Raw genomic sequence first — 26,760 nt, 5'->3', positions numbered from 1 at the left:
CAGATATCTCCATCTGTCATCTCAGGAAAAGCACATGTGTTACTATTCATTTTAACAATGGCTCAGCTGAATTGAGTTACTGCAGTGAGTCATTATAGTTTGGCAGCATGGATTATTGCAGCTGGCTCTTGAACTTGCACACCTCAATAAAATGCTCTTCTTATTAAATGTTAGTTAGTAAAAAACTATGGTGTCCTGCTAAGACCTACCAACATTTCTGTTACACTTTAGGAATAAGTTTATCTTGTCCTCAACAAGGCCATTTTGTTCCTTAGGTACAACCTCCACAACATCCCATATAGTAGACACCATAAATACACAGTACAATATTTCATAGTAATCCAAAGTTTTCAGTATTGGATAATAAATAAAGAATTGTAACAAAATATATATATATATATATATATATATATATATATATATATATATATATATATACACATATATATATATATTTCCTTCTCTGTAGGTTTTGCCTAAATAGTATAAAGTCAGTGGAAATAAATCTTCTAAGTTTGTATTGCTGTTCTAAAAATTAATTAAATCAAATTAACATGATCTGTGCAGGCCTTAGAACAGGGGTGTCAAACTCAAATACACAGTGGGCCAAAATTCAAAACTGGAACAAAGTCGCGGGCTAACATTAATATTTATTGAAAAAAAAATCTTCCTCCAGATATAAGAATGAATCTTTTCTTATGGACTCAAAAAAGTTTTGCTGGAAAACTGAATATGGAACAAGCAAAGCTTAATACTAAATATATATATATATTAACTGTATAATACCAGTAGGCCAGCTCTAATAGTAATTTGGTATGGCTTCGCGGGCCAAATGTAATTAGGCTGCAGGCCAAATTTGGCCCGCGGGCCAGAGTTTGACACCTATGCCTTAGAACATCAAACGAGAGTTGAAGTTGTCCTGTTAGTCATTATTGACAGAAAGACTTGAGTGTAAAGACAAATAAAGCTTTCCATAAGAGAGACTGACTGTGAAGAAGATTCATCAGGAAATGAACAGAAAATTTTTTTGCTAATCCATATGAAAATAGATTTCATAGTGTCTTACGTATATAATATTGAACATTAGGACGAGGTTTTTTCCCTTTAGACATTTTTTCTCTTCTTCTTCATTTGTCTGCGTCGGGTCAATCTCAGACACAGTTTGTGGAGCCTCACTTCTCTGTCTTTTCTCTTAGCTCTCCTTGGGTTTGGCCTCCTGAGGTTCAGTTGTACTGCCTGTAGATGGTGTTGCTCCTCCACTGCTACGCTGGTCCACTGATCCTGCTGAGGAAGCTCGGCTTTTACCACGACTAGAGTACAGCTGTTGAATGAAGCAGAAGAACAAATGTTTTGTGATGCTACTTAGTATTTAGTTTTAGTGTTAGAGTTGACATACCTTTACTTTACTTAAAAATGTATATTTCATGCAGTTTTTCTAATCATCCACTACATGGGATTATTTACATACAGAACAAGTATAAAGCTTAAGAGAATGCACGGCTGAACATGTATTTTAAATCACTGTATGCAATGGAAATGTGTGTAGCATCATCTCATGATCCGATGATCAGTATTTCCATTTTTTTAGGCACCAAACTAAAATATGTGGCTGTATATAAAAGATTTAGAATTATAGCTCCATGTCCACAGACTGATGCATGGCCACTTTGACCATTAATGCTATGTCATAATATATCAGTCATAGTGACTGTGTACTTGATCTGACTTCTTCTGTTATACACAGTGATATAACTGTATTATATTCTTTAAAGCTAGGCCAGTTAAATACATCTACTGTATATGTTTGTATACTTACTTGCTGTCTGCCGTGTATTCCTCAAGCAGGAAGCAGGACTGAGACACATGTCCCAGAAGATGAGCTTGCACTTTGGTCAGTTGTCTCTGTTTAGCCAAAGTCTGGAATATTCTAGAAGTACAAAAAGCCCAGTCAAATGAAATGTCCGAGCACATGACAAAGGCAGAGAGCGTATGAAAAGGCCACTAGAACAAAAAGAGAACTGGAGAGAGTATCTGTGTTTATGGATGTTCCCTATTTTGTGTTACACTATGTATGCCTTGTTGGGAATACACAGAACAAAGCCGAGTGCGCTGTTATCTCAGTGTTTGCACATGCCCTGTAATTACTAAGTAAATGTGTGTATTTTAGATATGGTGTGACACATGCTGAAAAATTACCCCCGATCAGATTATTCTAGAAAAAAAAGCAAGCAAAATTCTCCGTATGACTTCCCTGTACTGGTAATAATACAGAGAATTTACACAGTGTGTTGCCTTACCTGACAGTACAGTTGCAGTGGTAAAGTGTTTTTGGCTCCTGATTGTAGAAGCCATATTTCTCATGCTGGGATGGGATCTTGTCCCTACACTCATCGATATCCTTATAGATACCACATGACATTGCTGTAGAGAAGCATCGGCAGAAGTGGTCAGTTACTCTGTTGTAGGAAAATCAGTGAATATACTGAGATGTGGTTAGTATCAAATACCTGTGATATCAGGGCCTACTTCAGTCACAGTATGATTTTTGGTTGGTACAATGTTCTCCAGATTTTCTCTTCTGTCAGGAACAGATCCCAAAGGTGTCTCTGTTGCATTACTGCCTGTGTATGTTGTAGCGTTAGTAAGAGGAATGATGGAGGCAAAGGGTGTAGGGACTGTGAATGCAGCAGCAGTATTGGAGGAAAGCTGTAAATCTGAAGTGCTATTCTCTAGGAGTTCTGCAGGTGTGGTAGAATTGATCACGGAGCTGTTCATGGTTTCAACTGTTGGCTTAGATTTGTACAATATGGGTGAATGAACCTCAGCATACAGAGCCATTTTAGTCTCCTTACACCTGCAAGTGAACCCAAAGGACGAAAAAATTACAGAAATATTTAGTTTTCTTATTGTTCCCAAGTGTTGACTTGGAAGATGGATGCTTTCTCTCAGATCAAAATTAAGTTACAAATACCAGCCTGAAACCAGTCTGCACCAAAAGAGATCAAAACTATAAACTGTATAGAAAAGATGGACTTAATTCAATTCAATTCAATTTTATTTATATAGCGCCAAATCACAACAACAGTCACCTCAAGGCACTTTATATTGTAAGGTAGACCCTACAATAATACATACAGAGAAAAACCAAACAATCAAATAACCCCCTATGAGCAAGCACTTTGTCAACAGCGGGAAGGAAAAACTCCCTTTTAACAGGAAGAATATCCTCCGGCAGAACCAGGCTCAGGGAAGGGCAGGGGTCATCTGCTGCAACCGGTTGGGGGGAGAGAAGGAAGACAGGATAGAAGACACTTAGCTACAGTGACTTCGCCTATTACTTAGTGAGGTATTCACTAAGTCTGGAAACTAGTGATTGAAGCCATGAACTCATCAACTAATCGTTTAAAGAGGTCATAGAGGATGAGAGACTTCACTATAAGCAGACTTCTATCTATCTATCTATCTATCTATCTATCTATCTATCTATCTATCTATCTATCTATCTATCTATCTGTCTGTTGCTGAAAACAAGGAGTAATGGCAAGCTTATCTAGTTTTAGTAATAATCAATACTTCATGCTTTATGTATTGATCAGCTGTATATGTAAACTATAATATTCACTAGATAATTAGTTTGGATTTAGCTACACACTCAAAAACTCTAAATTTGGCTATAGCTAAACCTAGAATTAAGTTGCCTGACTAAATTGTTTGAACTAATCCATTTTTGTCATTTGAAAAATTATCTTAAAACTTGGTCTTGCATGGAAAAAAAAAAGAAAATGTAGCTTTGTGTTTTGACATTACAGGTGAGGTAAATAAGTATGGAGTTAATTTAAGTTAGCTGGTTAGTTGGGTGATAGAGTCAGGCTAGCTTTTTTTTCTTTCTGACTCAGTAAAACTGGGTCAAAAAGATGACACCTTATCAAAGATATTACCTTTAGTCCAGGTATATGCTTTTCAGACTTTTTTTCTAGATGTAAAAAGAGGCGAAAGTCTCCACTGTTTCCTGTAATTAGCTTGAGATCCAATTAGCTTTATCTCGACCAAAGTAGTGAACTACCAAAGCAATTTGTAAACCTGCTAGCAATCTAAGGGACAGATGCCTCAAACCCAGAACAAATAAAACTATAATGGCTGGATACCATGAGAGGTCAGGGAGAAATAACAATACTGGATGAATCATAGACCTTCACAATTACACAAAATCATTTTATTTCCATCACAGCTTTACTTACATTCCAAACCAGTTTCTCTGTGTACACTGAAGCCGGTGGGAGAATGTAAAGCAGTGCATCTTCAGCAGGTTAAAGAAGGTATATCCCACTACATCAGCTATGCCGTCATCCGCCTCCACCAAACAACTTCGAAACCTTTAACATATTTGATGCCATCATTTTAAGAAAGAATCAACATCAAAGCACATGCAACAAACCAGCTGAAAAATAATCAGGAAAGGATAGGATAATTACTTGTTATCACAGTCACAATGAGACATGGTGAAGATGTTGCTGTTGAAAATGCCAAACTCTGAGTGAAAGGACAGGATGGTGTGTCTGCACTGATCGTGCTCCCGGCAGCAACGGTCGGTCTCTGAAAACACTCCTGCAACAGGTCAAAACATATATAGAAGGTGTGGATTAAAAGACTGTAACATGATTGAAACTCTCCAAAATGTAAATGTCAGTTTACTTGTTGTGATCTTTGTTTTGTTTTTTTTCCTTTCTGTCAGTAATGTTCTTGGGTTTGTTCCCATTCTTTAAGTATGCCACAAGTATATATATCTATATATATATCTATATATATATCTATATATATATATATATATATATATATATATATATATATAGATAGATAGATAGATAGATAGATAGATAGATAGATAGATATAAATAAAATATAACATTTACATATATTATTTACCCAAAAACCTGAATAAGGTTTATTGCCTTGTTAAGGAAGTGTGGATTTATCTTTTTGTTTGCTGTGAAAAACTGAAACTTCAAACAGGTAAAAATATATGTATAATAATATCAATTTTTTAAATGCTTCTTCAGAAAATTATTGAATTTCATGCAAATTAAAGACAGGCTAAATGGTCATTTTAGTGAATAAAATTAGCAGACAAGAGAGCTAGCAGAGGTGAACATTAGCAGAAAGCTATTAGCAATGACATACCTGTCAAAGCAGCCATATCCTGGAATATCAAGGGGAGAATTATTCCCCATAGAAATTTTTGTAACGGGCTGTAAACATACTTTTTAATGCAGGGATGTTTTGCTTTTTTAGTATGGGGATCTACTCTCTATTTAAAGAAGAGGGCTTTTGAAGAAGGAAGTAAAGCAACTGTAGTTTTTGGCACTTCTGCATAAGCCTCACTTTTCAGCTCCAGAGAGTACAGCTGTGATATTACACAGAAGAGGGAACACCCACTACTTTTTCTGTCTATATCTATATGTACTGCATGCCATCCATCTATTTCAGTTTTTCCTTATCTGCTTCATGGATAAAATATCTACCCTGGACCCATTGTGAGATTAATTTTTAATTTTGGCATTTATAAATGAAATTAGCTACACTTTATGTAGAGACACAGTTTAAAAGATGAATACTAAACACAAGGATTTAGCGAGCAAGAAAGGCAGAGGTCAGTTAGTTGAATTATGGGAAATATATGTCCCTAGGCTGTTTCTGGAGTTTGGGAGAGAAGGGGCTAACATAGTTCACTTCAAATTCAGAAGAAAAATTAAACATAGTTTTGTTTTTTTATCCTTTAAATGTTAGAGCAAACTTTAGTATTAAGGCTCCAAAGGTGGGAAGCACTCCTTGTACATGAGTTCAAAAACGGAGTTCATGGATCCACATACCCAGATCTGAATATGAGGGTGCCTTGTTGCCAGAGCCGCACCAGAGAGTCCCGGGTACAATAAAACCGCGCTTTACACGCTTATGTATGCTGACCTCTGACCTCTCATCTTGACCTTGAACACGAACACTCCTCACCGACCTCTTTCCTGTGGGTTCCCCGAGAGACGCCAGGGAGACGCACTGCCCTTCTGTCTCTAACACGGAGTCCAAATGGACATTTTCATTCGGATGCTCTGAAAAGCCCCGCGCGCGCTCCCGGCACAGAGACAAATAGTTCTGGGTCGCCGCTGTGTCGTCGCTCCAAGTGCAGCCAAGCAGAGCGCGCTCCCCGGACCAGGCGGTGTGGTACAGCCGCAGAGATGGAGGGGTCTGCTGCGGGTCGCTACGGAGAAAACTGTAGTGCATTTCTCCGTTAGCAGAAACTTTAGTCCACGTGCAGAGAACCGAGGCTGCTGCTGCGGTGCAGCTCAGGAGTGATGATGTGCAGATGAGAGTAACAAGTGGAGCGATGCGCATCATGGTGGCGGCGGGTCGAGGAGGAAAGCAGCTGAAGGAAACAGGCTGGGAAACGGTTTCACTTCAGTATTGTTGTTTCACTCTCTGAGGACTTACGGACAGATCGACAGATTCCAGGTCGATTTTAAATGAGAAGAGGAGGAGGAGGGTGGTGGAGGAGGAGGGTGCTCGGGTGATCCGGTGGTACTAAAATAAACACAATATCCAAACCACCCATGTGACCTGTTAGCATAGCCAAACACTTTACTCCCGCCCCCACACAGCCACGCAAGCACACACACACACACTATCTGTCCCACATCACAGACAGTGACCATGATACACACTATTGACAACACCCACCAAACCCACCCAGACACATACCCACAGGCAGCACGCTGCTACCAATCTACAAATGTATCTTTAAAAGTGATAGACACTCCCCAAAAACATTCTGACAACCTTATCAGTGTTTTCTGACTGACAGATGGAAATCTCTTGGAACTCCTGGGAGACTTGCTTTTATATTCAGTCCTTTCTCACTTTCTCCAACCTATGTCAAGACAGAAACTTTTAAACCATAATCCAAAAGCCTGCCTGCTTTTGGATTATGGACCTTTTACTACTATTTCTCAATCTTTTTTTTTTTTAATTGACCTAAAGTGAAGCACTGCCCTCTTATGATCTCTAATCACAGGTTATGTCATTAGTGTTAGGTACACTAGGCTGGTGCCAGATTCTGTTGTGCTTTTAATCCTTTATGGGATAAATTCAACAAGCTGTTAGAAATATTCCTCAAAGATTTTGCTCCATGTTGACAGGAGCTGTCAATTACACATCCATGATGTAACTCTAGTTCAACCACATCCCAAAGGGGATCTGTTGGTTTGAGATGTAGTGACAGTGGGGACCATCTGAGTACAGTGAACTCATTGTCAAGAAACCAGTGTCAGAAGATTTGAGCTTTGTAATGCGGAGCGTTATCTGGCTGGAAGCAACTATCAGAAGATTTATGGTTATAAAGGTCCCCAACAACACTGAGTAGTTAGGCTGAGAAGTTTAAATGGTACTCAGTTTATACTAAGGGGTCCAAAGCATGACAAGAAAAAAACTCTTTTGATAATTTGATGCAAACTGTAGCCTCGGATTCCTGTTCTTAGCTGGCAGAAGCGTCACCTAGTGTGGTCTTCTGCTGCTGTAGCCCTTCTGATTCAAGGTTGAATGTGCTATGCATTCAGAGATACTCTTCTATATACTTTGGCTGTAATGACTGGTTATTTCAGTTACTGCTGCCTCTCTCTCAGCTTGAAGCAGCCCGTCCATTCCTCTCTGTCTGCTGGCATCAACAAGGTGAGAACTGCTGTTCAGTGGATATTTTGGGAGAGATAGTTGAATAGGAAAACCCCAGTAGAACAGGATCTGAAATATTCAGAGCTGCCTGTTTGGCACAGACCAACAAGCATGCTTTGTTCAAAATCACTGAAATCACCCATTCTGATGCTCAGTTATAACTTCAGCAGTCGTGACCATGTCTACATGCAAAATGCACTGAGTTTCTTCCATGGGATCTGCAGGTTACATATTTGTGTTAATGAGGAGTTAAGCAGGTGTACCTAATGATGTGGCCAGTAACTGTATTGCAGTGAGCAGCCCAACCAGGCAGACTGTTCTCTTCAAGTGTGCCTAAAATAGTATTTGAGTGTTGACATAGTTTTGTGATAGAGAAAAATATAATCTGTAATCTTATATAATCCGTGGACCCAGAAACATCCTCACCTACAGAAGATACTTGAACTAAAAAAATGAAAGACCACAGATGGTGTTTTGTGTCCATTTGACCTTTTTTTTCCACTCCGCTTGTCTCGTTCCAGGGTCATTTTGTCTTTTTTAGCAGCTTTTATTTTATTTTTCAATGACTGCCACTCTCTGTAGTCCTTTTGCATCTTGTTTTTGCAAGCTTGCATACTTATGCTACATTGCTCTCTTTCTTATGATTTTTTTTGTTCTTTTTTTGTGGTTGTTTTGTTTGTAGTCATTGAGTCTCCCCTTGCGATTTGTGTCTTTTTAACCTCTCATTATAGTAGGTTTCCTCTTTGTCTATTTTATTGTCATTTCACCTCTCTTTTGGTGATTTTGTTTACTGTTGTGGTCATCTTTTATCCTTTTTCTCTTTTTCTGTTTGCTTCTTTTATTACCAGGTCATGTGTCTTTATCCCTTCTTGTGATTTTTGTGTCATTTTGTGTCACTTAGTAGCCATTTTGCATTTTTATAGCCATTTTATTACATCATTGTTGTCTCTCGTGTGTTGCTCCTGTGATTGTTTTGCTTATCTTTATATATTCATTTAGTCTCCTTATCTTTTTGTTGTAATGGTCTGTAATGTGTTTGTGTGTTGACATTTTTGCTCTTGGTTTTTGTGTTTGCATTTTTTTTCTAGAGTCAGTAAAGTGTTCATTGCCATTATATAGTTTGATGCAGACCTTTGCAGAGTTTCACGGCTTAATTCTACACAGCCTTTTGCTCTGTCTGAAGGTCTTGGAGTTGAAATGTAAATATTGGAGTTCTTGCCAGGCCTATCTTTTCAGCTGTGGTAGAACCTTTCTGATAACATCAAAAGTGAGATCATAGCTCATAGATCATTCAAGATCAGACTTTTTTAGAGTGTAATGAGTCTATAAACTTTCCCCCAGTTAGACAGAAGAAGTTTTATCAGGAGAAGTCAAAGTTCACAAATATTTCAGCTGCGTGTCTGTCTGAGCTGATTGGTTTGAACCTCACCTGATTCAGACAAAGTTTATGCCATGTCATACACAACAAATGCCGAGCAAGTTTCATCAGGTCTTTATTTATTAGCCATGTGTTGCTACAGACATGCACCAATATCAGTACAGACAGGACAATGTTGAATATGTAACTGAAAACAACCTGCAAATGTATATAAGATATACCTGTGGAGCAATATTTCATCATATTCCAAAAACAGAACTTCCGGTGACCAGATATTCCACTTTATGTGAGACTGGACATAAAGTGGAACCCTTACTTAAGCCCTTAACTCCCTCCTCCTATATATTCATATATTTAGACAATGTCACACATTTTAATTAGTTCTATTAGTTCTTGTTTACCAAACTCATCTCCTAAAAGTCTCACAAAAAATAGAACAAGAAAAATGATCAATAATAGATTTGCCAGTATATATGGATGAACACCTTTTCAACTCCAAAGATGAATACTAGACAGAAGAGTGTTGTCCGTTTAAATATTCTGAACAACTGAACATGAGGTATAACCCTTAGTAATTCTTTGGGTTCAAATTCACACAGGCCACATTGTGCCTTTTCCCCACATTTAGTTTCCTAGGATCTGGTCAACCTAACAGCCACTGCATAATTAAACTTGTTTTTGAAATAATCATTATTATAATTTCATGCAGAAACATTTTAGGTTGTTGAATACTCCCCACATGCATGGAAGAAGGTGATGTAGCGACCATGAAGATATGGAAAACAGTATGTTATCTGCATGTCACATGCAAAACAACTGATTGTTCACTGCAGTGCCTAACGTAATATTTAACAGATGCATAAAGCAGAATAAATATGTACTACAACACATGAAAATAAAAACATAACACCAAACAATATGGAAAATCAGATGATAACACATGACCTTAGGTGACATGGATACATATCAATATCAGTATGTGTAAGTTCTGTAGATACTCTTTTTGGTCATTTGTAGACCAAAATAAAATCAATCAATCAGTCAAAACACAGTGAAAATGGGTGAGAGACAGAAAACTGGAAATACCCCTTCCTAGGACTGAGTAGAGGCGCACTTCATTACAACATGCCGACTTGATGACGAAAATAAAGGGCTGTTATCTTGTCCATAAAACACGATAATCAGTTCAAACATTACTGCATGTCAGAATATTTGTTTATAGTCTGATACAGTTTATGATATGATAAACTCCTTTTGACAAAAAGCATAAAGGTCAACATCCATGTTGGTCACAAAAAACAATAGTGCTTAAAATGAAGCTTTCATATAGCATTTTGCAGCAAACTACATTGAAAGCAAGAGTACATTATTTGTCTACCTGCACTCATGGAAGACATTTTACAGAGAGATATGGAGAAAAAAATACAGAGAAGAGTTGAAGATTTTAACTTTCAATCCTCAAACTGAGTGGTGTTGTCATTTAGAAGAACATGCCAACGCTCAATCTTCTTGTCTTTATTCTTGAGGCATTCATACCAGTGCTTCAAACACTCTCCTTTAGCCTGGATGCCTAACTGACAGCCACCTGAAGGTAGAAAGGAAACCATTATAAAAGATGAATATTTGTCTATTTCATTATGTACAAGCTTATTTCTAAATTTATAATACTTGCAGTGGCAGCATGTTCACATCTGAGGGTTCCTAAAACAAGGCAGATGTATAGCTGTGGGCTAGGCTTTAGAATTGTGTAGTGGTCAAACTGTGCTAAGATCAGTCAATGGTTTTCTGATAATTGGCCAACTTCTATATAAATTGCCTGGACAGAAAAATGAAAATCTTTGTGACACTAATAAGTCTAATAATGCACAACATTAGGAGCTTACAGAATTGACTGCATGTAAAAGACAGACACAGATACGTGGTCTTATAAGTGAAACCTATGCAAGAAGGGCTTCAAATCTTTGTCTTTGAACTCGCCAGCAAGGGGGTTCTCTGGTAGGAATAAAAGTGATGGTTATATAGGTCTGTGGGCAAACAATTCCCAGCAGTTCCAAGTGAGTTCATGGCTTTTAATACTGGTTTCAAGTTATACTAACTACAACATTAAGTTCTTTTTATAGTTTATGGTACTTATTAGAGTCAGAAAAGAGGATAAACCAGAGCATTCTTATTAGCTAACATCCTGTGATTGACTAGTCATTAGAACACTCAGATCCACCCCTCACTTTCAACATCCAAAACACCATGGTGATGGCAGTTACAACAGCCAGATTGTGGCTTCATGACTGGACTTAACTAACAAATACGTGATACAACAGTGGCTACATCAATACAGTAGTGTAACAAGTGTGTGCCCCCTTCCCAATTTCCTAATGTTTTTCATATTTGTTGCACTAACATGTTTTATATCATCAAACAAATTTTAATATTAGCCAATGATGTCCCGAATGATTGAGTTGAGCTCAATTTCACTGTTCACTGCTGTCTATCAAAACATCCTGAAGGAGAATGTCCAGCCATCTGTTCAAGCTGAAGGGCACTTGGGTTCTGCAGCAGGACAAATGATCCAAGACGCAATAGTAAGTCCACCTCTGAATGGCTTAAGAAAAACTAAATGAAGACTTTGGAGTGGCCTAGGCAAAGTCTTGATCTGAACCCGAATGAGATGCTGTGGCATGACCTTTAAAAGGTGGTTCATGCTTGAAAACTCTCCAGTGCGACTGAATTACAACAAGTCTGCAAAGATGAGTGGCCCAAATTTTCTCTGATTGGTAGTTATCACTAACGCGTGATTGCAGTTGTTGCTGCTAAGGGTGGCCCAAGCAGTTATTAGGTTTAGGGCACAATCACTTTTTCATTCAGGGCCATGTACGTTTGGATTTTTTCCCTCTCAATAATAAACACCTTCATTTAGAGACTGCCTTTTGTGTCTAAATTTGTTTGATGATCTGAAACATTTAAGTGTGACAAACATACAAAAATTCAGGAAGTGGACAAACATCAATAAGGATATGTGATCAAAGTTATTAACTTACCAATAAAATCATTGGATTTCCCCATGTCATAGTCCCAGACTGAGATGTCAAGTGTTTTCTTGGCTAGCTCACCATGCTTAATTTCATAACTGAACTCCTATAACATAGTGACAGAAGAAAGTTTATTACAAAACTGTGAGTGAAATCTGGATGGGCAGAAAATGGCAAAATCCGCAGAAAACAACAGAAAAGACTCACCTCATTAAACTCTGGGTTAAGTGTCTTCTTTTTGATCTGTGTCTTGTTTTTAGCTTTCTTTCCCATGTCTGGCTTGAGACATCTATCAAAGAGGACAGAATAACAAAGGTAAAATGCCATCCCTTGGGAATGAAGTTCAAGATTTCTGGGAATGTTTATTTACTTTGTTGAGCTCACTGACTTTGCTCGAAAATTTAACATCTATTTAAATGTTAACGAAGCACATTTCAACAGTTAAAGTCAGATTAGCAGTGATAATCATAATCAGAAGTCTATTTTGAGTTTATTGCATATTTTTAACTTTGACGGGTCTAGGCTTGTTAACTTAAGAAACTGTCACTCCAGCTTCATATTTACTGAGGAGGCAAGATGTGTTACTGATACTTTTGTCCAATTCTTAGCAAAGCAAAGTAAAAGAAAAACAAACAAATGAAAAAAGGATTTCCCCACTGTCATAGAGAGTTTATCTATGTAGTGACATTAGTGCAGATGCAGCTGGAAAAAACACATACACTTTGACAAACGGGTCAGAGTATCCATTGGAGTCCATTGCAGCCAGGTGAGCACATCGGACCACACCCACTATCAAATGACTCTGCTGGCTGTTGTACGTCAATGATATCAAGATACGGCCCCTCTCCTCTGAGTTTTCAACTTCTTTCAGCTGTGAACACACATGCGTAAGTGACATGTACCAAATAACTTTAACATAAATAAATGAAAACTATTTCAACAAATTTGTCTTTGTAGTAAACACACTAAAATATGTCACTGGGATAAATCTCTACCCAAAAGTTCACCATGGAGTTCCACAGGGTTCTGTCCTAGGACCTATGTTTTACTCTGCGATGGCTGGAGAATTTGCATCTGTCTGAGATGTAACTAGAAGTACAAATGAGGATAAAACTATGAACCCCGTTATGATTTTTTTTTTTTTTTAAGTAAGTTCTGTTAAATAAGTTCCTCCACATTTGATGGTCTTCAGCATAGATCTTGGTTTTCAGGCACACCACAGATTTTACACAAATCTTCACATATTATTTTTTCCTCATGATTCCTTCCACCTTGACAAGATTCTCTGTTCCAGACGCATTGAAGCATCCCCACAGTATAATACTCTTAGTGTACTCCTAGTGTGTTTCACAATGTGGATAGTTGTCTTTGGGTTGTGCGCCACTTCCTTGTTTCTCTAAACATAAGCAGTGTCACTGTGACCAAAGAGCTCTATTTTCAGCTCATCTCACAAAAGGATGCACGCAGTATCCAGCATCCATAATCTTTCTCCAGCCTGTGTTTACTTAGCAAGTTTTTTTACTGTCGTAAATTGGACGATAACACTGAGTTTTAGTGTCATTTCACTTGAGACTTCATCTCAAGCCACCAGTTGCTTTCTATTACAGAAATGTTGGGATTCTCTTTTTAATACAGTAAAATCTTGAACCTACTATGTAAAGCACCATGTTCTTGCTTTGTTTATTTTTTTTATATAGTGCCAATATGAGTTGAAGTTTTTCTCTTACTGAACTTTTTTTTTTCTTCCTCATAGTTTTTGCCTGGATAGTGATGCAACCACTTTCATGCCTTATTTGAAAGACAATAAACCACAATTTGAGTATCTACTGAGGCAAAGTGTCCTGTTCCTAAAATCACATAGTAAGATATCTGTATAACTTACTGAAACTCGTCAGACCAGTTTTATGTAAGATAACATGAGACAAAAGGATTACTGGGACAGAAAAAAGTGAGATCTACCATGGCTGTTAAATGAATATAACTGATGACAGAAAAAGTAAAAAAAAAAAAAAAAAAAGTGAAAAATGATCAGCAACATCTGTCTGATATAATTAACATAGTATGTGATCAGGTCATTGTCTGGCACAAAGGCAGTGCACAGCAGTGGTTAACAAGCAGTGGTAGTACTTGGCTTCACCATAAGAGCTGAAGCCTGGGAATCTGAAGAAACTACTTTAGGCTACAGTACATATATACATACATCCTTCAGATAAAACCTGAAAATAAGCAAATGCAAGATACATCGAATAAAAGAACATAAGTAACATCAGTATAGAAGATGCCTGTAAAAGGAACAGTGGCCTTAAGTATATTACCTGATTTTTATTTGAAATTGTGTAACGTTATATATTTTACATTTACACAAATGTAGCTTATATGTTTTAATTTCTATTTTTTAAATACGTATATTAACTAATGCACAGTGGTGAGATCTATGTGAAGGTCTTACATCATCCTCATAAAGAGCCATGCCACGGATGGATCCTCCTACAGCCTTCTTCACCTGTACAGAGAGCAAACCATCGTCATTGTCATCATCATCCTCATCATGATTGAAGCTAGAGCCTTTATCATTAGTTTGTGTGTATAGAAGTAAAATAGGAAATGTCCCTCTTCAAGGACTACTTCAGCATTTCTTAGTATAAAAACTAAAACCCGGGAAAACAGCTATTTAAGCACGGTTAAAGATCAGTAAGTAACATGTTGTATCCCATTTCCATCGACTATACAAAACTTAAGTTGTCAAGCAGAATCCAGTCATACTGTAGAAAATGCTTTCCTGTTTCCAGTATTTATGAGAAGTTTTTTCCCGGCTCTAACTTTTCAAACAATTCGTCAAAGACTTTCACTTCTACAATGTATGGCCTGCAAACTATATGGACAAAGTATTGGGGTACCTCATAATCTTTAATTTCAGGTTTTGTCAGTGTGCATGCCACAGGGTAATAAAACTGGACACCAAGCTATGCATACTTTTTCCATATACAATATTAAGTGTATATGTATGCATAAAGTACAAAATAATACATTTTATCTCTTCAAGTGTCTAGCCATTTGTGATTAACACATTCACGTTTAGATCCATTTAAGGTCCACCTGAAGATGTTCAGTTTTCAATGAATAAAATGTTATTATATGAGCACTATAAATAATAACTGTTTTAAAACAGCTGCTCTGGTGGTTAATCCTACTAGAGGATCAGCAGACAGACCTATCACGAAATTATACATACCGAGAATTCCATTTATACTAGTGTTTTTAAAAGGGAACTAATACATTAGATGTATTCTTGGCCACCAAAGTAGTTTTTGTCAGGGTTCCTGGGTGGTTCACCAGCTGTATTCAGTTCATGTTCAGTTTATGTTCCACATTCATATTTCCCGCTTCACCGTGCCAGCCCTCTGTTTCAGTGTCATTAGTTCTACTTCCTGTTTCATTATGTTCAGCTGTGTTCTCACCGGTCCCTAATCATCATCATTAGCCAGTGTACTTAAGTCCTCAGTTTCATCCTGGTCTTTGTCGTCTCATTGATGTTAATGTTGTCTACTCTGCACGTGTGTTCAGTTCAGCCAGCCATCTTATGTTCAGCTTACCTGCTCGTCATAATAAGCACCAGCCTTCACCTACCTGTGAGTCCAGCGTTTGGGTCCTCCTTTCCCAGCATCCACACACAACACCCCTGACAGTTTTGGGTGATTTGTGGTTTTAAAAGATTCTCATTTGTTTTATACTGAGCCTTGGTGCAAGCTCTCAGTTCATTCACTATCTGAAACAAGCTGTTTTAACTCGCTCCCCCCTTAAATTCGATTTCTTTTCATTTGTTGTCCCTTAAGCAAGTTTAAACTGAAGCAAAATGGGACTTATGCAGCTATAGCCAGAGCTGTGTCCCCTTGGTGTCCCTGAGGTAACCACTTACACTGTAATGAGTAATCTTGTGGCCCAGACTGACCACGTACCTACACCAAGCGGAAAATGTGAAGATTTCACTCGATTGCAAAAGTACTTTATGCCTTTGGAAGCAGCAAGTTACTAGTGCTTTACTAAAATGTCTAAGGAAAGAACAAGATAAGATGTTCTGAACTGCTTTGTCATCCTCTAAGATGCTGTTTTGCACCAAAATACAAAACAATGTGTAACCTTCATTTCAGATAATGTGTGACTCACAGTTTAAAAACACTGGCATCTCTTGTGATCTGTACTCATTTTTGCATCTCATGTACTTGAGCTGTGCTGTGAGTTCATCTGCCAGAGTTAAACTTACAGAAAAACAGTAGCTAACTGTGTGCCTTATTAAGCAAATATTTAGAGCAGGTCAAAACCTCATCGTATTGTCGGTTTTGCCCTCAGACTTACTGGGATCACTCTCTCCAAACAAACACTGAAGTTCTTCTTCTCATTAAATTTCAGTTTCTTGAGGGCCACTCGTGTCTCTCCTATGAATTCATTGTGTCCAAACTTGTCCTCGTCACTCACCGAAAGCCTGCAAACAACAAACGATGCACTCCATGAAAGCTTTTATTTTGATATAAGTAGCAAATCAGTGTTAAAGTATGTAAAAGTCGTTCATACCGGAGGGTTTTGCGTGACATTTCTTCATCTGTGATGCCATGGTAGACCAGGGTTTCATTCCAAACAGGATTCAAGGTGTTTTTAAGTGTCTTGGTACGAAGCTTATTAGACTAAAGATAAGAAATTCAGATGAATTTCTCAAGTAATAAAAGAAACTGAGGAATAACTGAGAACCAATGCCCATCAGAACATCAAACACTTAGCTCAAAGCAAACTGATTATTCTATTTCACTCAAAATGACACAGTACTCCTATCAGCGATGTACCAGCCAACCTAAATTTAAGGCTATGAGCATTAGTCAGTTTGTTATTGCAATATTATATAATATAAGAGCATTTCAAATCAAATAAATTCACCAAAACACCATCTTCTCAAACAGGATTGTCATTAGGAGCTTTCTAACACTGTATTTACATTTATTGGGTCACATTGCGTACATCCCATCCTCCAATTTCCTGCTAATGTCAATCTCTGTTAAATTAATACAGTTGGTGAAACAGTTAATCAATCCTCTGCTGAATTTCTAAATTTTCTTAATTATAAAGAAATGAACAGTCTTAACATTTCCATCGTAGCTTAATTTTAACGGAGAGAAAAATCCAGAAAAAAATCACACATTTTTTCTGTTTGCACATATTTACAAAACCCTCTGAATCTTTACGGTTTTTCAACTGCTCCTCGGCAATTTGAAGCTATGATCTCTCCATAGATTTTTTAAATAATTGAAGTCTGGCGACTGGTGTGGTCACTCCATGATCTTAATGTGCTTCTTCTTTAGCAACTCCTTTTGTTGTGATATGCTTTGGGTCATTGTTATGCTAGAAGATCCATCCATGTGTTTTGGCTGAGGGAAGGAGGTTGTTGTCCAAAATTTTATGGTACCCGATGGACAGGTAATCTGTGTGTCTTGTGGGTGCTGCAATATTTCAGTTACAATCTAGTGTCTTACCAATGGTGTTCTGGGTGACTGTGGTGTCAAATGTCTTCAGATCATTAACAAGGTCCTCCCATGTAGCTTTGGGCTGATTCAGCATCTTTGTCATTATCATTCTCACCAGGCAAGATCTTGCATTGAGCTTGAGGGTGACCGATGGTCATTTTATAGTCTTCCATTTCCAAATAATTGCATCAGCAGTTGTCACCTTTTCACCAAGCTTCTTGCTGATGGTCTTGTGACCCACTGTAGCCTTAGCGCAGGTCTACAGTCTTCTCACTGATTTCCTTTGACAGCTCTTTGTTCTTGCCCATGGTAGTGGGGAGGTTGGAATGGAAGAAACTGATTTTGTGGACACGCGTGCTTTATAACAAATTGAGATCAGGAATATCTAAAAAATGATTAACTGATTGACTGTAATCTGAGAGCCACACAGGTACACAGCAAATCTGTGGGAGCCAGAATTATTGGGGTGGGGTGGGGGGTTGAATTCTCCAAAACGTACAAATTCAGCAGGGAATCAAATAATTACTTCCTACCCTGTATATAGGCAACATTTTCCTGGCAATTCTGCCATATTTATTTGTACAGAAAGATTAGCTTGTTGTTTTTAAAATCTTACTTCTTAAATGAGTAAAATAAATAAGTAAGCATGTAAATACCTTACTGGCTCCAGGTAACAGGTGCAGCTTAACATATGGGTCTGCCAGTCCATTTGAGTCCATTGCTTTTAAACCCTGAAAAAAACAAGAAACACAATGCTTGGATTCATTCGAGATGAAAACATTATTATTATATTATTATTTTTGTTTGTTTTTATTGTTAACGTCTCTCTTATATCCCATTTTACCTTGTTCTGTCTTGTGTATACACTGTATTTAAATATGGATGTAAGTTCAGGGTTTGAAAATGAAGCCTGCCAGAAGTGTTTTTAACCTCCCAGTGACCAAAAAGAAGGCTTTGTGAAAACAGCCTTCAGCTCCTTTGTCTCAGTAAACATTTTTCTATAGATTTTATGGCCTTAATCAATAGTTTCAAATAACTTCAAATCTTCTTGAATACAACATCATGTTTAGTTTCTAAATTATGGCCCCCATTAGTGTCTACAGTGATGACAAAGCATTGCATGCTCTATGTGACCCACATAGAGCATTAATTTCTTGTCCCAATTGTCCCTTCTTATTCTTCTTGTCTCATTTTGTCCTGTCCCTTATTAGTTTGGTTGGACCTGAGGTGTTTTGTTTTGGCACATATTTTCCCGTGTTGTATTGTGTCCTTTTGTCTTCTCCTTTCAAGTACTCGTTTACCTTGTCCCACTTTATAATTTTTATGTTGTTGCTTTTCCAGCCATCACCTTAAATGTTTTGTTTTGTCTTATCTTCCATATGGTCTGTTTTTATGAGATGAGATGAGATAGCCTTTATTTGTCAGTTGCAGGTCTTTTGCCCACAACCGAGATGACAGACCTTGCCGACCGTACATACAATACACAAACATCACACTGGGGAGACAGGTCAGGCTAGGTAGCGAGGAAAAAAACATCGAAATGTGTAATACAAAAGGATAATACAGGAATGCACAGATATCAACACAACATAGCACAATAAACACAGACAAGCAACATGGGAAAGTGTTCCAGTGTGTACATCTGATCTGGGACCGCTGCAATCTTCGACTGCGCCTCCAGCTGACCCGATGTCCACATCAGAGGGGAGGTAAGTGTTGGAGGTGGCGTTGGATCCGGGGTAGGGAGGGTGATGCGTCAATGAGTGCTTATCAGTATCAGTATATGTATGTGTGTGCGTGTCCATAGTTCAGCTGAGACAGTGTCCTTCGCCCTGCCAGGCTAAGTAAACAGTCTTCCAGCCAACCCAGGTGGCCTTGCATGGAATGGGAAGGAACAGACTCAACACAGTCGTTATCAGGGAGTTTTTGTTCGGCTCCAGCCTTGAGCCCACAGCTGGCGCCAAAGGGGTAGCTGGATTATGATGGTAATTTTTCTTTTGCAACAACTCGTGAGAATTTCAAAGCTGTTCTTTAACACTCCGACACTGGTCTCTCAATCTCCCGTTGGAAAACCGCGAGCTTCCCCATGATGGTATCAAACTTGCGTTCCGTGGTGTTGTCATTCTTTTGCTCAGAGAGCCGATTCTGAGAACTCACGACTGCAGTCAGCTGTTCCACGATGTAATCCAACTTAACAAAGGTGTTATTCTGAGCAGGCCTCTCCTTGATGTAATCCAATGTACACTCAGAGGTGTTATTCTGAGTATTCACGGCAGCTGTAAGCATCTCCAAGGTCTTATCCATGCTGCTCTCAATGAGCCTGTTCTGAGAAGTTGCGCCTCGTCCCATCGTTTCAATCCCAGCAGGCAGCCTTGTGGGGGTTTGAAATGCCGGTTCCGCTTTCTTAATTCTCAGATAAGCCAGGGCCAAGCCAGCTCCGATCAGCAAAAACCCTGTTATCATGGTTCCGAATAGGTAGATATCTTCAGCGTCCTCGATCGACAGTCCCGCCAGGCACACGATCCTCCATGTCTGCCACCCGTCCATCGTGTATCCGGCAGGGAAAGTCCCTCCAGGGCACTCGGGCTCTCCCGAGCCCAGACTTCTCGTTGAGAAAAGGGTGTCAATAGCATTCAGAGACCAGTTGATCAAATCCATAATTCTCTTTAGGTTTTAGAAACAGACTGTGAGAGAGTGTTCCAGGGAAAGTAATACTAAAAACACAAGACTAGACAAGGACATAAAAACTAAGCAGGGAAGATAAGGGAGAGGAGAGGAGAAAAAGTGCGTCCGCCTCCTCCGAGAGCCAAAACACAGATTTTATCTTGTCTAATCTGTCTGTATAATATTATTATTACTATATCATTTCCAATCTTCATTAATAATGGATTGCATTTATATAGCGCTTTTCGAGACCCTCTAAGCACTTTATAATGCCACTATTCATTCACTCTCACGTTCACACACTGGTGGAGGCAAGCTACAGTTTTAGCCACAGCTGCCCTGGGGCAGACTGACAGAAGCGAGGCTGCCATATTGCGCCATCGGCCCCTCTGGCCATCACCAGTAGGCGGTAGGTGAAGTGTCTTGTCCAAGGACACAACGACCAAGACAGACAGAGCTGGGGATCAAACCGGCAACCTTCCGGTTACAAGATGAGCTTCCCATCCCCCTGAACCACATCGACCGAATTACTTATCTTGTCCTATTTTAACTGATCTTTTATTTTGTGTTGTTATCTCATTTCTATTCATACATGTGTATGAGCATTCACCTTAGCTTTAACAATACCGCAGTGTAGTGCATGGTTCTCCTGTTCATAGAGTAGACTGAACTCCAGAGATCCCAGAGTGGCTGTAAGAAACACACACACATACACGTTGCAAAAAATAAAAGTAATAATACATTTGTCTTCAACAAATAAAGGTTTTAAATTTTGAGGAATAATCTTACTGGCATCATCTGAGTCATAGTCATTGTTGTCTTCCTCTGTTCGATCTGGTGGGGGTCTGGGAGGAGCAGGGTTGTTGGCAGGTGGGTTAACAGGTGGACCAACTCTGGAGACAGGCTTATGAGATGAAACAGAGCCAGAGATAACAGGTGGTCTTTTTTCCTCCACAGCTGGAGGGGGCAATGTTTCTTGTCTTTCCGCGTGATGGTTCTCCATACCTGCAGCAGGTACTTGAGATTTTATAAAACATAATCAGCAGTTAACACAATCTGAAGTGTCTTTTTATGTATAAGTGTTCATTTGGAACATTTAGAAAATAGCCTTGTAGTGCTGGGCTTATTCTTAGAAGGATCAGTGTGACTTTACCTGAGTTAGGGGTTGTGTGCTCTGTGTTTGCCTGAGGTGGTTTGGAGGCTGACACATGTCTCTCTGTCTTCATTACAGCGGCTGGATGGGAATGACCCTCATTACAACTGTCAGCTGTTGTTTTTGCTGTCTGTTCCCATTGTTCTGATCCAAAAGACTTGTGCTGCTGTGACCCTGCAATGCGCTCTGGGAGTCAAAGTAAGATTATCATCACTGTTAGAATAACAACGACATGTTTCACTTAGAATAGAATAGAATTAGAATTCAACTTTATTGTCATTGCACATGCACAGGTACAGGGCAACGAAATGCAGTTTGCATCCATCCAGAAGTGCTTTAGTCATATAGATATATTACAATATATATTAGCAATAATATAGATATGTGAGTATATTACAGAAATGGGTCTATTATGGTATGTTATAATGTACACGGTATGAAGTATGTTGTGAATATTCTATAACTATAAGTATGTACAGGCTGTAGTGAGTACAAGCTATGTACAGGATATGAACAGGATATAAGTATGAAACTATACAGAATATGAAATAAATAACTTTACAGAATCTGAGATATACAGCTATACAGAAATGGGAACTATGCAAGTTGTAAACAGTTGTAGGATTAAAGATTATCGAATGTACAGAATGATTATTTACACGGAGCTATACAGTAGTGCAGTTAAGATAAGTGAGGGTGTAGGGTGTACTTCAATAGATGCATTACCGAATGGGACTGCCAGGTCCCCCTGGGACCACTAATATTTCATGGTGGAAAGTTACAACTCCAAAAGACAGAAAATAACCACAAAGAGACCAAAAAAACCCCAAAAATTAGTAAAGTGGTCACAAAGAACTTCAGTACCTCTACCTTTGACACATTGCACCATACTGCTTCAGCTCCTCATGTGGGTGGTGGGTGCAGGACCAACCAGAGCCAAGCTGGGCCCTGTGGGTTAGGGCCTAGTCACCAGCACTCTCCCCCAGGTCTGACTCCAGGAGACTCCCAGTAACCCTGATCCAAGCAAACTGCCATTGCCATGCCATTGATATCTTCTGAATTGTACTTAGTTTGGCCCTCACCTCAGATGAGCAATCAGGTTGCTTTGGGAAACCCAACCAGAGACAAATTGCTCTGGTATCATTAGGGATCAACCTCTACCACAATAAGATGGCAATTTTTCCATTTTTCTTTTGTCTGACAACACCTTCAAAAACAAGGAGATGCATCCCAAGACGTTTATACGCTAATTCAGCTTTTAAATAAAAATAAAATAAAAGAAGCATATCTCTGGCATAAGATCAAAAGACAACTCGTATTTAGCTCTTATAGTCTTTATCAGTTCTTAAGAGGCATATCTGAAAACCCATGCACAAATGTGAGAAACATTCACTTCCAAAAAAATACCGTATCCCTGATGTGATCCACTGTAGCCTGCTGGAGTAGAGCAGTTTTCTGCGCTCGACTGTCCAGGTCTGGACAGAGGAAGGGGGGCAGGCAGACCCAGTTGCTCTCTTCCTTTAAAGAACCAAGCTCCTGAACGCTTCTGTACCTGCAGTAACACAAAAATTTGCATCACTGGAATATTTTGCAAGAATGGAAACGGCTCACATGATTCAAACATGTGTAACATGTGTTACAGGGACAGTGCTTTGGCAGATATTGTATAGACATACTGTGTTTTTAAGCATAGCTGAAGTCAGTTTCTAGTGGCCAAAATTTTAACTCCAATTTATTTATTTAATTTGAATTCTTTTATTTGATGCAAAAACATGACCTCTTTGTATCTGCAGTATTACTGAGTACTTATTCTGTATGAATGATAGGAATGAGCATTTGTTTAAAGAGTTTGGGCTCCCCAGGGCAGCGACCTCAGCAAGCACAACATCATCATAAAAACAGTATTGTGTAACAGTATTATCGTGGCAAAAGACTAATGGCAGACTAATGTGGCATAACATGGTTGGTGAATCTGTTCTTCATCATTCCTTTTCCTTCACCTCTATCTGTTCATTGCAGATCTGGCACAGCCACACAGGGCATGTCCTGCTGTTGCTTGAAATTCCACACTTGGTACACATATGCTGCGGGAAAGGAAAAATAGACATTAAGACATACTCGTGCACAGAGTTGCAGTGTCACACAGATTTAGTCTTCAACAGCAGGTGCGCATAAAACATAGGTGTCAAACTCTGGCCCGTGGGCCAAATTTGGCCCGCAGCCTAATTACATTTGGCCCGCGAAGCCATACCAAATTACTATTAGAGCTGGCCTACTGGTATTATACAGCTAATATATATATTGTTTAGTATTAAGCTTTGCTTGTTCCATATTCAGTTTTTCATCAAAACTTGTTTGAGTCCATAAGAAAAGATTCATTCTTATATCTAGAGGAAGATTTTTTATGTTAGCCTGCGACTTTGTTCCAGTTTTGAATTTTGGCCCACTGTGTATTTGAGTTTGACACCCCTGGCATAAAACATATATTTGTACAATTCAGGTAACATTAGTTAGATAATGAATGCAGCAAGAAAAAGAATGTGATGTATAAGACCCTGAAATGCACCATGTATGTCTAGATTTGTTTGCACATGGCCCAGCAGTTTTAAGAGCTGTAGAACAATATAGAAAACACCGTAAACAGCCGATGTGTCAGCTGTAAGAGAACATAGGAAAAATGTACAAAAAGTATTAAAATAATATCCCCTGTGATATCTGATTCTATTTGACATTATTGGATCATGTGAACTGATGCATCAGTTTGTAAGCTTTCCAACCGAGTCGTGTCACAGTGCTGGGATTTTTGATTTTTACTTAATGTTTATTTGATTAATTGTGCTTTTACATTTCTGCTCTAGGCACAGCTGTTTTACAGGGTGGGCCATTTATATGGATACAGCGTAATAACATGGGAATGGTTGGTGATATTAAAGTCCTGTTTGTGGCACATTAGTATATGTGAGGGGCAAACTCCTCAAGATGGGTGGTGACCATGGTGGCCATTTAGAAGTCGGCCATCTTGGATACAATTTTTGTTTTTTCAATAGGAAGAGGGCCATGTGACACATCAAACTTATTGGTAATGTCACAAGAAAAACAATGGTGTGCTTGGTTTCAACATAACTTTATTCTTTCATGAGTTATTTACAAGTTTCTGACCACTTATAAAATGTGTTCAATGTGCTGCCCATTGTGTTGGATTGTCAATGCAACCCTCTTCTCCCACTCTTCACACACTGATAGCGACACCGCAGGAGAAATGCCAGCACAGGCATCCAGTATCCGTAGTTTCAGGTGCTGCACATCTCGTATCTTCACACCATAGACAATTGCCTTCAGATGACCCCAAAGATAAAAGTCTAAGGGGGTCAGATCGGGAGACCTTGCGGGCCATTCAACTGGCCCACGACGACCAATCCACTTTCCAGGAAACTGTTCATCTAGGAATGCTCGGACCTGGCACCCATAATGTGGTGGTGCACCATCTTGCTGGAAAAACTCAGGGAACGTGCCAGCTTCAGTGCACAAAGAGGGAAACACATCATCATGTAGCAATTTCAAATATCCAGTGTCCTTGAGGTTTCCATTGATGAAGAATGGACCCACTATCGGTGTACCCCATATACCACACCAAACCATCACTTTTGTTGTCCCAACAGTCTTGGAGGGATCCATCCAATGTGGGTTAGTGTCAGACCAATAGCGGTGGTTTTGTTTGTTAACTTCACCATTCACATAAAAGCACATTTTGCTCACATCCTTTGTGAGTTTGTTAAATTAATTTTGTGCTGCATTTGGGTCCTCTTTTGAACTCTTAGGCCCAATGTCCACTGTCACAAATTTACAGACATTGAGTCATGTTTCCGTTAAAACCCGGGAGGATTCAGGACTGTCCCACTGTCAAATCATCAAGTGCATGAGGGCTCCCTGCAGTGTTGGCAATATGGGTGGGGCTTGGGGGACTGGGCTGTCCAAAAAGGTCGCTCTGCACCCTCAGCTAAATTCTACTGACACACTTTTACAGACATAAGTAAAATTTGTTCATATATTTTGGTAAAGAAAGAGTTGAATGAGCAGATCAATAGTGAGTCATTTCAGTAACAACCAAGCTTAGGTCAGAGATGCAGTATTAGAAGCTTAGTGCAGCTGCAGCGACAGTAAACTAGTACAAAGAAGTCACTGACCCCATCAGGGCGAGGCAGCTTTTATGTTTTTCGGTGTGATTTCTAGCATGACCTCACTTAAAAATGTGCGCAAGTGCATTGAGGAACTGTCCTAGTGTAATGACTTCATCATTCCAGTGGTGCACTTTGACAAATTTCTCTGCACTTTTGTATTTCTGCCAACATTTCTATATGGGGGCACCACATGCCTGTTTATTCTTTATCCTTCAATTTGTTTTGCCTCTTTAGCCCATAAAGGTGGTCCAGCGTTTAGTTTGCAATACTGTTTTAAGTAAAAATGTAACTGGTTTCCTATTGTTTATAAATGTAAGCAAACATGACATATGAGTGCAGACTCAGATGTACAAGTAGCATGTACACCTCTGTCTGTTTATTTCTTATGTGACAAAGTAAAGTGACAGAAAAGCCAGCAAACCAACATGCCCCTCAACTTTGCCAAAGGAAATTACCGACAATGCATTGCACTAAATATGAGGTTTGAAATGCACATAGGAGGGGCAACCAACCTGAAAGTTGCAAGAAAACAGAAATGTATCTGACACTACAAGTATGTAGCAGATAATAAAGTGATTTAGCTTGCCAAATAATTTCAACTCTAAATATGATCCATGATACTAACTTATTGCCAATGTTAAACAGTGTTGTTTAACTGTCAGTTAAATAATTTTAAACCATAAAGCAAACATGTGTAACACTGCTACCTACAATAGCTTGAATTGTGGCTTTTAGCCACTTAGCTGTAACTTAGCTGTGGTGCCTAATGTGTGTTTTTGGGAATGACTTTTTCATCATCTCTAAGTCAACTTCATTATACTCAAATATAAAGTAGAAACTGGTCTCCCGTTGTTACACAAGAAACATGACATACACTACATAAGTGCAAGGTGGTTGCGCTAGCTACTTTGTGTGTAAACTGCACGCAAATAGGAACAACACCTAAAGGCCATGGGATATCTTGTACTGTATATCATTAATCACAAAAAAGCACCAATGGTTTCCCATATATATATCATACAATATATATCATAAGAAAATTAGTATAGAACACAGGAAACAAGAATTCTGTTTAGGGGGTCCTGAATAAGCTTTATTTTCGTTTTTCATCTTTTGTGACGTGGCAGATGTCCAAATG

The 26,760-nt window shown here is 38.8% G+C and overlaps 2 protein-coding genes across 6 annotated transcripts in view; both read right to left on the bottom strand.

Annotated features, from left to right (window-relative positions):
- Nucleotides 1–792: 792 nt before the first annotated feature.
- On the bottom strand, nt 793–6,573 carry pla2g3 (phospholipase A2 group III). Its single transcript, XM_040007147.1, has 7 exons — nt 5,868–6,573; nt 4,473–4,605; nt 4,239–4,373; nt 2,508–2,854; nt 2,298–2,421; nt 1,817–1,927; nt 793–1,321 (listed from the first exon to the last, which is right to left on the bottom strand). The coding sequence occupies exons 1-7, from the start codon at nt 6,385–6,387 to the stop codon at nt 1,105–1,107; spliced, it is 1,587 nt and encodes a 528-aa protein (XP_039863081.1). The 5' UTR covers nt 6,388–6,573; the 3' UTR covers nt 793–1,104.
- A 2,018-nt stretch (nt 6,574–8,591) lies between these two features.
- Nucleotides 8,592–26,760, bottom strand: part of rph3aa (rabphilin 3A homolog (mouse), a) — a 41,528-nt gene continuing 23,359 nt past the window's right edge. For 4 of the 5 annotated variants that reach the window (XM_040007400.1, XM_040007398.1, XM_040007401.1 and 1 more), the window contains exons 4-16: nt 23,445–23,528; nt 22,852–22,996; nt 21,445–21,630; nt 21,081–21,308; nt 20,902–20,981; nt 18,284–18,358; nt 16,687–16,796; nt 16,471–16,597; nt 14,567–14,620; nt 12,837–12,988; nt 12,325–12,406; nt 12,127–12,223; nt 8,594–10,676 (exon numbers count right to left, since the gene is read on the bottom strand). In XM_040007400.1, coding sequence (XP_039863334.1) covers nt 10,543–10,676; nt 12,127–12,223; nt 12,325–12,406; nt 12,837–12,988; nt 14,567–14,620; nt 16,471–16,597; nt 16,687–16,796; nt 18,284–18,358; nt 20,902–20,981; nt 21,081–21,308; nt 21,445–21,630; nt 22,852–22,996; nt 23,445–23,528 — 1,554 coding nt within the window. In that variant the 3' untranslated portion in view covers nt 8,594–10,542. Of the gene's footprint in view, nt 10,677–12,126; nt 12,224–12,324; nt 12,407–12,836; nt 12,989–14,566; nt 14,621–16,470; nt 16,598–16,686; nt 16,797–18,283; nt 18,359–20,901; nt 20,982–21,080; nt 21,309–21,444; nt 21,631–22,851; nt 22,997–23,444; nt 23,529–26,760 lie in introns of all 5 variants that reach the window. The other variant, XM_040007403.1, reaches the window with a different exon arrangement.

The sequence above is a fragment of the Simochromis diagramma genome, unplaced genomic scaffold (genome assembly GCF_900408965.1).
Source record: "Simochromis diagramma unplaced genomic scaffold, fSimDia1.1 OVJJ01000682.1, whole genome shotgun sequence".
Taxonomy (NCBI): Eukaryota; Metazoa; Chordata; class Actinopteri; order Cichliformes; family Cichlidae; genus Simochromis; species Simochromis diagramma.
This window is presented reverse-complemented; position numbering and strand designations above follow the sequence as displayed.